The sequence below is a fragment of the Candoia aspera genome, chromosome 2 (assembly GCF_035149785.1).
Source record: "Candoia aspera isolate rCanAsp1 chromosome 2, rCanAsp1.hap2, whole genome shotgun sequence".
NCBI classification, from domain to species: Eukaryota; Metazoa; Chordata; class Lepidosauria; order Squamata; family Boidae; genus Candoia; species Candoia aspera.
In genome coordinates, this window is record NC_086154.1 from 256,243,296 (window position 1) to 256,255,759 (window position 12,464).

Genomic DNA, 12,464 nt, shown 5'->3' on the forward strand with positions numbered 1-12,464 from the left:
CTCTCTCTAATGCCATCCTCTTTACTTGCTGCAGCTAATAATATAATTAACATTTGCCTTAGGATGAATGGAAGTTCCTGAAAACAAAAATACGAAAAGCACAATTATAAAGAAAAAAAAGCAGTCTAGCAAAAGAAGCCTTCACAAAAAGCTTAATGAAGATCTGAGAACAGAATTCAAAATAAAAGTAAAAGAATCTGTATATTAAGTGCTCAATGAAGATGGCAAAATGTTAATGGACTACTTTCGTGTCCTGGCTTCAGCAGCGGGAAAGAATGCCAGAATGGCGAGCAGATAGGGTAGCGGGTGTGGCTTGGATGTGGCAGGGAAGACCGTGCTCCCCCTGGTCTTTTTAATGGAACTGGTAGTAGTCTTTTAAATATCCATGTCCGACACCCTCCCCAACTTCTTTATCACAGCATTGTAGAATTCTGAGTTGAAAAATCTCTGGAACTTCCATGCATGTCAGGTGCCACTGTGCTCCTCTCTGGATAGCCCTCTGTCTTGATCATACCTTCAGAGGAAACTTAACATCTCAGTTGACTCTCTTGACTGTTTGCTGGGCCAACGTGGCTGTGAAAGATTTCCTTCCCTGTTTAACACATTTGATCTCAATAATGCCAAACAAGTACTCTTGAATTTCCTTTCCCACTCCTTCCCTCTCTGTCTCTTGCTTGTTCCCTTCTTGGGGAGACTCCTGTACCTTTTTAGTTGTCTCTTGTGCAAGCATAATGATGCAGTACAATCTTCAGAGATGAAGGGGCATATGAAGGGGAGGAGAATCTTTCGGGCCTGAATGTACTCTGATTTGCTTTAGTCCAGTTCATGAACTGAATGAAAGTCAAGAGTAGCTTTCAGTGTTGTTTTACATAGGGGTTGGTGGCTTGGTAGAGGGGGTAGATTGGCTCCATTGGGAAGCTATTTTCCCCCCAGGCTTGGGCCACCTAGTAGGCTTAATTACCCCCAGGCGTGTTTCAGGCATAACTGGGTTTGCTGTCTTCTCTTAAGAGAAAAATCTCCAGTTTGGTACTCATTTTCTCACTGCTTGCCTTTTTAATAGTGAAGGTGGGATGGCCTACTTCACCCAGGGAGGGGAGGGGTGAAAGCTGTTGAAAGCTCTATTATTGAGAAAACTGGTGCTTGGATGGAATTCCCTCTTGATACTGAATCCAAGGCTCCTGTTGGGGTGGGGGAGGGAGGTCTACTGGGGCCAACCTGACTGCAGTTTGGGTCAGATGCATCCCAGTCTTCTTGCAGTGGGGCAGTGCTGTTGCTGAACATTGCTCCACCGCTCTTGTCATACCATCTTCATGACACAGTCAGCCCTACTGAAAGGTCATTGAGAAAAAAAAAGTAAGAAAAGGTCCAGATACCTCTGCTTGCTGTGCATAAATGAAGGGAAGAGAACCCCACCAAGCTTCCCAAGCCTGCTGTGAAGGCTGCAGCTGTTTCCCATCTTTTTAAGTTTCCACCAAACTGCCACAGTAAACACAGGGTACCACTCTTTCTCTCCACTTGCTGTGTCTGCTCAAGAACATTACGCCTTTTCATTTTCTAAAAGTTTTTTCTTACTCCATCCTTTTACTTTCCTCCCCCTTTTATCTGATCCCTTGGCCTGAAATGGTGCTTAGGGGAATCCCTTTCTTTTTTCTAGAAGGCAGAGGTAAGGCTAAGAGGAGAGAAGGTTAGTACTCTACCCAATGAAAAAAAATTAAGCCCTGCGTTCTAGCTAAAAGTGATGATGTTAACCCAGTTCAGTTGGCTGTATCGTCAAATGGCCAAGAATTGGTGGGATAGCTAATACCTAATTCAAAATGGATTTTAATAGATTAGGGAAATGGATTGACAATAACAACTGTTTCGGAAACAAATGTGCAGGTACAGGAGGGGAGGATTCCTGATTTAGTAATACCTTTTGTGAAAAAGATTGTGGAATAGTTGACTACAAAGTGAATATGAATTAGTGGTATGGCCGCAAAAGTAAATTCAATTTTAGGATGCATCGTCAAGAGTAAACCTCAGGAAGTAATTCTTACTCCACACTGGTCAGATCTCACGTTTAATATTATGTAATAATACACTAATATTGAGCATTGAGAGAGGGTGGAACAGGTTCACCAATACGTTATAGGAAGAGAAATTAAAGTGCGTGGAGTGTTTATCTTTGAGAACAATAGGCTTTTGGGGAATATAGTAATACTGTTGAAGTACCTGAAAGGATGCCAGTTACAAAATATGATAGCTATGATGGCCATCCATTGTTTGCCAGGGCCAGAGGCAGTATTCATTTCACTAGCTTTTGAAAAACAGCTGGAGGTCACGTGGACCTTCAAGAGAGCGACTGTTCCATAGAAAGGGAGCTCCCACCAAGACACTTGCCTGGTTCACGCCTCATGAATTTTGGTGCATGGGGCTCTTTCAATACATAGGTCAACCTGCTAGAATTGAGTCTGCTGGTCTAGTCAAGTCATCTGTGGAGGTATCCTGATCCTGTGCCATAGAGGGCTTTAAGGATAACGAGTAGCATTTTGAACGGGGTCTGGAAGCCTCATACAACGCTAGGATCAGCGTCACTACCCTGATGAGGTTGCCTTGTCAGCAGTCCAGCTACCCCGTTTTGCATGACTGCTAGGAGTTCACATCTTTGCCAGCTGGAAGAAAAGGCTGACCGTTCGTTAACCTCCTTTTTCATATTTGCTTGATCTGGTTGATTGGGGGGGGTTATCTTACCCCACGCTATTTTTGGTAGAAACTGATCTGTCACTAATTAAGCATGATGTAGAATACAATCAGAATAGTTTTCGTTGCAAAATTTTAGCTGCTGTGATTTCTGATACGAAAAATCATCTTCAAGATTTGCTCTATACTGTTTTCAGTGGGCCAGTTCTTTGAAGTTGTCGTTATTAAGTGAACAACTCTTCCTGAGTGTCCCAAAAGGAAGGCCTAGATTACAAATAGAGCCATCATGACAGAGAGCTCCTTGTCAAACTGGTGACCGTACATATTACACTTGAAAAGGTGAATGTTCTACCATTCTAAACAGCAGTGAAATTATAATTTCCATGTAAGAATGAATGATCGCTTGCTCTAGCTATGCAAGAGGCAGTATTCATACTCCATGGCTAGGTTTGCACTTAACGTGTGTGAATCACCCTATTGTCATGAGTAAGGATGGCGAGCAGGGGGCTCCCACCCAGACTGTCAAGCGCATGCGTAGCACTGATGAATTGTTCAGCCATTCAAAGAGACACAGATCGGGACCGCCTTAACCTTTGGGGTTTATATGGCTGGGTTTTCCCACGCTTCCTCAGTTTGTTAGGATTCTTGTTAAGTACTACTAATAAATATTAGAGACCAAGTCATTGTCTCAGTGTGTTTCCTGGTAATCAGGACACCTATTGTGGCTCGCAAACCATGTTTTCTCACTTACCCCGATTTGTGAAACATGACTAATGCCGAAATAGGCTTGCTTACATCTGCGCTGCATGTCTAAAAGAAGCCAGATGTGGACTCTGCCTCTTTCTGATTCTGATTATTACTGCTTATCGTCAGTTTTATTCTGGAACATTGTTCATCTGTAGAGATTGTAGTAACCGTTCAGATTTATCTTGTCCATGACTTCTTTAGCAATAACGAGTAGTTCTTTGAAGACAGCTGTATCAGGACCTGAGCAACAATGAGACTTAAAAAATCTCCATTTAAGCAAACTCTCTTTGTAATTAGGTTTCTCATATTTCGGTTAGTGCACCTCAGAAGTGGAGATTTTACTACAACTTTAATATGAAGTGTCTTCCCTCACCTTCTGTCTTCAGTTTTTAGTGGTTAAATGCTGTCTCTCTGGTAATAAATCTGTTCTTCGGTACATCTTGTAAATCCCTTCACTTCGTTTTGGGAGCATTGTATTTAGAACTGTACATTTTGTAAGTTTATTTTCTTTTGAAGCACTAGTTTACTGGCTTGCTACCCTGTATTGACAGAGCTTTAGTGCTGCAAAATAACTACCTTCTGCACATTATGTGTCATGTAGATATATTGTGGAATTTGTTGCTCAGAACAATTTATTTGTCTCTTTACTGCTAGCTGCTGAAACCCAGTCTTCTCTGTCAGGGTCATAGTATGGGCGATTTGATCCCAGACCCTTGTCTCAAGGATGCCTGAGGATTTGTAGCTGGAGATGTGGATTTCTATTTTTTTCAGTCTCTCAAAGATTACAGAGAAAAAATGTGCAAGCTGTATTGTAGCCAGTTTCCAAGTGATAAGCAGCAGACTTTTTCCTGCTCAGCAGCACTTTAACCAAGGCCGCACACATCTATTCATTTTAATCTTGTTCCGCTACAACCAATAGCACCAGGTCCCTCCTCCTTTCATATGTGCTCTACAACTTAGGGAACACCCATGGAAGATACGTTTTGGGGCTAAGCATTGGAGCAGCCAAATAATTTGGTTGTTCTCTTTCCTCTCCTGCACAAAGATGGTAGGTTATTTTTTTCTGATGTGAATATTGAATAGTGTGAACTGTTGCCAGTTCTGAAGCCTGATAACTGCTCCAGCCTCTGCAATGCACAGAAGTCCTGGGGGTAGGGTCTCCGGTAGATAGAAACAATAGCACATTTGTTATCAGTAGATGTTATTGTCATGGTAGATGCGTATCCATGATTTGTTGCACAAATAGACATATGGGATCTGTTAATGTTCACCACAGCATTTCAAAACATTTCAGAGTTCAAATGAGCCATCATCCCTGTCCTTGAGCGGGAAAACCATGTTCCAGTGCATGGATCAAGGATAGGATAAAGCCTTTCTACTTAGAAATACAGCAGAAAAGTCTCTCCAGAACCATATTATCCTTTCTTACCCAGCATCCAGGCTATTCAATATCTGTTCATTACATTGGTGACTGCTTGTCACATATAGATTCTTTTCAACCTTGCTTGTAGATTCAGTTAAGAATGGGAAGGGTCCTCTTTAGCCTGTCCTGGTTGTTTCCTAGTAACAATAGTCTGCTTTTCCCGGCATTTTGGGAGGACCCCTTCAATAGCTCTTCATCAGGATCTCAGTACCTGAGTTGTACAAAAGTAATATATCATCCTCTATAAATTCTCTACCAATGTAGGACTTTTTATGTTTAAGCAGAATCTGGTAAATTAACGTTTCTCATGGAAACTTTGGATGGTGTATCTTCACCTGCATTTAGGTTTTCGGGGTTACATGTGACATGATGCACAGTCTCAACCCTTCCAGTTGAGCTTTCACACTGATCACCACACAACCTACCCATCCACCATGCTGCAAGCCTTGCTTTGACTAGCTTTTGCAGTAGTCTTGAAGTAATTTGGCTCTACCATGGATCCATGTAGTAAGCTAGGATTTCCCCTATCCAAGGCCAAGAATGGAAGATTCTGAGCTTTAAATATTCCTGAAATGTTACCACAATTACAATTGGTTTGTATCCTTCTAAAGGTTTTATACTGAAAGACATATCCAATAGATGCCTTCTTTTTGCCACTCTGATTATGTTGCCTTTGAGTAGTATTTCAGTTTTCCTGAGAGTTTTCAATGACATTTGAAAACCCCAGCTGAGGAACTTCTCTAATTGTGTGTGCTTCGTTTATTTTAGGTATACATGTTCTAAATATTTTTGTAATGTCAAGCACCCTCAAGATTTGCTTAGCATTTTCTTGTAACCACCTGTCCATCCCTCTTCTGAAGATTGATTGTTTTGTGGGAGGTGTCATTTTTTTTTCCAGTCGGGTATAACTGTATTCATTCAGAGATTGAGGTTTGTGCTGTTGGCAGCTACATTTTCATTCATTAGTTACATGGTTTTGGACGTGAAACCTAGGTTATCTAGGTCATTCAATACTTTCTAATCTCTATTCTGTGCCTCATGAATTGTGTCTCCTCCAGCTTTTTTTACTACCATCTCTTGGAGCCAAGCCTATTTTATCTGTGGCAATTTATAAAACAATTGTCACAGGGGTATTTCCCAAGTTTATCTTTTGGGAAACTAAAATAGATTGAGCCAGCCAAATATTAACCAAAATCTCAGGTAAATGTTGCAGAACTTTACGGAGGGGTTCAATACAAATCTGAAAAGACAGCTTCACTTGAATGTCTGGCAGACATTTTACCTTTGGGTTGTTTATACTGTGTATTGTAGCCTCCCTCCCCCAACAAAAATATTTTCTGAAAATGCACAACAGATTAATTCAGCCTTTGTCATTGTTGCCTTTCTTTTTCATCTCTAAGTTATGGAGATGAAGTTTTGAATCTGAGAGAATTTCCTGCACAAAGAATGGATTTGTCAGTCCCATGTATGTCCCATGTATGTCTTTGATGCACATGTGCCTGCACACACATGTAGATACATCTCACTAGTCTTGATAAAGCACCATTCTGACAAAAGTTCCACTAGAGATAGTTGGAAAATGGAGAGTTTGGGGCTAAGATGAGGTTTTGGCAATGGATTTGTAAATTCCGAGTTAAAAATTCAGTAGGGTAGAATAGCAGAAATGTGTAGTGATTTCTGGCATCTGGATTTTTTGCTAAGTTTTCTTTCAACAGTTGCTGGGGATAATGGGTGGGCTTTCTGAAAACTAATTCTTGGCTTAATAGGGAGTGTTGGTCAGTGTTAACAGATACTAATTTTCAAAACTTTTCCAGTATGCAGACCACAGCTAGTGCCAAAGATGAGCCAATTTTTTAAGTATGCAAGCTTCTTCCAAAGGAGCAAATCATTTTCAGGCTTGTGCAACTGAAACGACTGTTTTTCAGTAGTATCTTTTTATTCTTGTGGCCTGGCTAAATTATTCCAGTAAATGTAGTGGCATACAGATTATTACTAAAATGCAGAAATAAAGTGCAGTGGATTCCTTTCGTTTTTGGGAGCTGTTTTGAGGCATATTACATTCAGAAGAGTGTCTTTGAAAACACCTGTTTGAATCTACAGTTGGAAGGTTCAGTGTGGTGAAGAAGATACCTCTGACAGGATTGGTATTGGAGTGAAGCCATGCTTAGCCGTTGAGAGGAAACTCTAATGCTTTGAGCAGTGGCTTCCGGGTACCAATACTTTTGGCTGCAACTGTACCGTTCACTTGGCAGACTGTCCCTCTGAATGATATGCACAGCTCTAATCGATCAGGAATATGAGTAATGGACAAATTACTTCCAGCTTCCAAGATACCTATGGTATGCTTTTGTTACCATCAGATGAATTGCACATTTCTTTAGGAGGTTAATTTGTTTTTGTCTTATTGTTGATTTATGCCAATATAGCCATGATGATTATGTATAATAACTGCTGGATCTTTTCCTGCTTTCATGCACATAAATTTCCCAATCTCCTGATCCTGGTTCTTAATTTGACTTTAATACCTCTTTAAATTGGTGTTTGATCAGATGTATAATCAAAGAGATGAGATTCATGTGAGGAAAGATGTACTGATTCCTAAATTGTAGTTAATTTTTTATGACTGCACTAATCCTGAATTGCAAAGATCATAGCAAAATGTACTAAAGGGCAGTCAACAAGAAAGGAAGGGGTTGTGGTAGCCTTAATTCACAGTATATGGTGATGTTCTTATCTCAGGAAAAAAAAAACTTTTGGAAAAAACATTACCAGTGGAAAATTGACAATGCTTCTACAATAAAGGATTTGTAAACAGGAACAGATGTTAACTGAGCTGTTTGCTTGCAGAATCTTCTGCATTTATTTAGCATTTCAGAATTGGTGGTGGTTAGGAATATGAAACAGGAATTTATATCTAGAAAACAAATGATACTTAAATATAATCAGATATCCCCATTCTGAGTTTTGGGGTATGATAGAGTATTGTTTGAAGCAGAGTCCACATAATGCCTGCATTTTGTATCTTCAGAGCAACAAATAAGTAGCTGTTGTTCAGGAAGAATAGCAGCCTTGTTTTGTTGACTGAGCAAGAAAAAGTTTTTTCAACTAAGGCTTTACATCTATTAAGATACATAGTCATGTTATTCTATGGTGGCTAAAAAATCAGAAACATGTAGCAGCACCTTTCCAGACCACCTGCTAGGGTGATTCTTCTCATGTAAACTGTCTAGTTGAATTGACTTCTAATACTTCACTGTCCAGAATATTATCATCAGCAGGCAAGGCGGTTACAGTTTCAACTTTAATTGGATTGGCTTTTGGTAAGTATTGGCAGTTTTGAGTGATAATGGAGCTCCTTGGGGAGAAATTACTACTGTATATTGAACTCAGGGTGCTATATTGTACCCAGCTGATTATTGATCAGATGTTAGGTACAGTTTCTCCTTCTGGTTGGTACAAACCAAAGCACATGAACCACTTCCAGAAAAATACAAAACAGATGAAATAATGTTCTTTGTAGGTCAGACTATAGATTTTGGGGCATTAGTGTAAATTAGGTTTGTTGTGATACTGTTTTAAAATTGGTAGTGTTGGGTGCTGGGACTCCTATGAAATGACAGCTGTCTTTCAGGGATGGGTTAAAGGAAAACCTTTAAATTAATATGAGTCATTTTTTTGCAACTTAAGTTGAATTGCTTTCCTTCTGTTGGATTTCATATTGTATTTGTATACCTGTTAACAGCAAACATTGGATGTATCCTTTCTGTCATATGGCATTGAAGACGTGGTGGTGGTGGGGCTCCTAAGAAGGACGTTCCAGCAAAAATAATGAAAACTTTCACATTCTAGCTAGTAACAAATATACTTCATCTTGGTGATTCCTGAATTCTGATCTAACAATTCGTTGAACTCTTAATGTGTTACTGACATGGCTTTAGTCTGACTTTTATTTTTTTACAAAGATCTTTCCTAAAGCCAGATACTGTTGGGTACTGCCAAGTTGAGGAGGTTTTGCCTGTTTTAAGGTATATTACAAATATGCTAATTGCATAAATCCAGCAAACTTGCTCACCGTTTTGAAAACATCATTTTACCTTAAATCACATGTTCCATTTTATTGGCCTCCTTCATATAGAAAATACACTATTTGATACTAGTGTTAAAAAAAAAAGAATAAAATCCCAGTATTTTCTGTGTGAAAGGAAGTTTTCTGTACATTTCTCCCATGTCTTTACATCATGGTAGTTTGAATAACCATGCTTCCATATTCACATCAACTTTTTTTGTTTTTGTTTTTTCAATTTATGCACAGCACTTGCTCTGAAATTTGGGGACTGAGTACACCAAACACGATAGATCAGTGGGATACAACAGGCCTATACAGCTTCTCTGAACAAACCAGGTGAATATTCTGCCCTGTGTCTCATTGTAGAGATCTTGTGGGAGGGTTTGGCTTTCAAGGGTCTTCTCAAGTTGCAGTGCTTCCTAGCAGCAGAGCATTTCAACGCTGATGTTGTGTTCCCATTTGATGTTTTGACCAATGAAGTTCTCTTCATATTAGTGCTGTTGGAAAAAATGGGAAAACTTGGGAGGGGGTGCGACCTCATGATCTGTTCTTCATTTAACAACGCAGGGACATTTTACATCATACCAAGTTACCAAGTGTGTCTTTAAAAATGCTTGCACACTATGCATTTATGTGTATGGTGTTTTTTTTTTAAAATTAGGTATGCGCACTCAGAGACAAGAAAACTACTTGTCTGGCTTTTGATGGTTCTTTTTTTTCCATGTCACCCTACTTGCATTGTGTACTGAGACCTTGTCTTTCCCATCCCATGAATCATAAATTCATCTGCATTTGTGTAGGCCTAGGCAGTCTATCTTAAAACTAGCAAAACTTTTCAACTGGTAGCAGCAGGGGATGCAGAAATGCAAAATGATCATGAAATCACAGACAAGCCTGATGTGGCGTTTGATGGAAGCTGCATGTTCTGTGCAATGTGGATTACTTGGGTGTCTGACTGCTGTAATTTTGTGTGCAGTCTTGTACAACCTATATTCTTACAGCAATAATTGTCTGTTTTAGCATAGTGTAAGTGTTACTGGTGAGCAGACTTATTTATTGTTCAGTTATTGTGTCACACACAGATTCTTTGATTCAAGGGCCAGTAATAGCAGTGTGTGCATTGAGGTGTGAAGCTACCTCTTATTGCAAAGAACATACATTGAAGGATACAAATGTCTGTTGTAGCTCTTCTGCGTTTTTCTTTTTTGGGTAGGATGGAAGGGTGCTCTAAGCACCGTAGTTCTGAGTATGTCAACTTAAATGTGCTGCAAGTAAACAACTCAGAACATTCTGGAATATTTTTCCTCCCTGCAGGTCTCTTGATGGCCGCCTGCAAGTGTCCCATCGTAAAGGATTGCCGCATGTCATTTACTGTCGTTTGTGGCGCTGGCCTGACCTTCACAGCCATCATGAACTTAAGGCCATTGAAAACTGTGAATATGCTTTTAATCTTAAAAAGGATGAAGTGTGTGTAAATCCTTATCATTACCAGAGAGTGGAGACTCCAGGTACGAAGATGGCAAGCACCACTGAAATAAAGGTGTTGGCTTATGCAGGCTTCTCTTACTAAACTTCTGACTAATACTCAGTGTGTACAAAGTTAAATCAAAAGGAGTCTGTGTTATTTCCAAGGGTTTGAGTGGGAGTTACTCCAAGTTTTAATTTTTCACAGTGGCACATAAATGTTGAAACGCATCGTTTGTTGTATTGAATGCATGTGTTTGGCACTTCTTGGTATAGCTTGGAGTGGCAAAGTGTTGCAAGCATTCATGTCAATTAAAATGACAGAACTCAATTATCTTTCTTTTCTGCTTTGTTTTAGAGACTCGAGTGGCTTGAAGAATTTTTAATATAGAGACCTCTGAATGATACATTTGTTCACCTGCCTTTGGTAGTTCTAGATTCCGTAGTCTGAAGCAGCCACTTAGAGCACTTCATTGCTTGTTTTTCACAGTCCCCTGTCATTCCCAAGAGAAAGATAGTTTGCTCAGCTGGATTAAAAAAAAGTGTCTGTGTGTTGGGGGGGGGGGGAGTTGTTGCTTAGTGGTTATGTTGTCATTAGTGCAAGGAGATGAGACTGATAGAAATGGTATCATGCCAATTTATTCTCACATCTACCATGTGAGCCGAGAGATGCTCCAAGGTGACTTAGTGGATTTTGCACCTTGGTCTCTCCATTCCATTTCTACTGATGAATGAACAAGAATCAAATATCTCATTTGGATCTCGGTCTTAAAAATAACTTCATTCCCTTGGTTCAGTCATTGTTTTCCATCCTTAAACTTCCACCCTTTCCTCATGGGGTGATTTAGGGGAAAATAGGGCAAATTCCTGCTTGTTAGAAGAAAGCAAGAAGTAAGGAAGGTAGCCTTTCTAGTGAATGTGCCTAGGAGTTTCTGTGGCTAAGCCTAAATCTTGCTTTTTTACACATCTTGCTTCATTTTAAGGGGAAATCTCAGCTATCACTGACTGCACTAATCATATTCACACTGGATATTTAGATGTAACTTATATTAAGTCCCTCCCCCTGGAAATGTCGACACTGAAATTAGCATTTCTTACACTAATTGATATTGTGATTTTCTGCGTGCTTACTTGGAAATAAGCCCCATTGCCCAAATTTGAACTTAATTCTGAGTAGGCATAAAATTGAACTATCAGTGCCTTGAATAATTAACCTTGTTGTTTGAATATAGGGTCTGCAATACGTTCCTCGTCTTGTAGAGGAGTGTGTGTGTGTGTGTGTCTGTGTGTATCTATCCGTGGTAAATTGTGCTTAACTTTTTTGGACGTTTTCCCTCTTCCCAGTTTTGCCTCCTGTCTTGGTACCACGACACACTGAGATTCTGACTGAACTTCCACCTCTTGATGACTATACTCATTCCATTCCTGAAAACACTAATTTTCCAGCAGGAATCGAACCACAAAGCAATTACATACCAGGTATTCATGCAAAAGCAAGTGGAACTATAGCTGAAGTCAATTGTGTAACATGCCGGAGAAAAATAACAGCATGGGAAGTGTGACATTGCTTGCTAGGATTGGGATTTCTTTATACCTTTTGGGAGGGCTGGACTCTGTGTCCACCTAAAAGATTGTTCAGCCATCAGCAGAATCTTTTCCAGTATTCTTTTTTGTAAAGAAAAGAAGAAAGAAGATCTTTGACAGCACTGATAGCCAGTCCACCAGCCATAATGGATTTTGACATTAATAGAGAGTTGACAGTGTTTTTTTTTTTTTCTGCCTGATCATCTGTTGATGCCTTGAGTTTAGGAGGCATTGTCCACTCAGGGACTTTTTCTGGTAGATTTTAATTAATAAGTTTGCTAGTGTTATTTGTTTAAGCCTAGTCCTGAGTAATTTACATTGCTTAAGTTATATAGCCTGCATTCAGCAAATCTTCCTGCATTATTTTTTAAGCAATCCTTTTAAGATCTTTCACAAGAGCCTGTCCCTTTTTTAGAGTACCCAGCTTTAAGTCCTTCCCATCTTGGTTGTGGCACTGCAACGCTGAAGTTCCCTCCTAAGGACAATTTTCTCAAACTTTCT

General features: G+C 39.7%; 1 protein-coding gene across 5 annotated transcripts in view; it reads left to right on the plus strand.

Moving 5' to 3' along the window:
• SMAD2 (SMAD family member 2) overlaps positions 1-12,464 on the plus strand; it is a 371,138-nt gene that overhangs the window by 34,422 nt on the left and 324,252 nt on the right. For 4 of the 5 annotated variants that reach the window (XR_010067369.1, XM_063295857.1, XM_063295856.1 and 1 more), the window contains exons 3-5: positions 9,162-9,251; positions 10,230-10,423; positions 11,724-11,858. Coding sequence is in view for 4 of the 5 variants with exons in the window: in XM_063295857.1 (XP_063151927.1) it covers positions 9,162-9,251; positions 10,230-10,423; positions 11,724-11,858 (419 nt within the window). In the remaining variant the exon portion in view is untranslated. The remainder of the gene's footprint in view (positions 1-9,161; positions 9,252-10,229; positions 10,424-11,723; positions 11,859-12,464) is intronic. The other variant, XM_063295859.1, reaches the window with a different exon arrangement.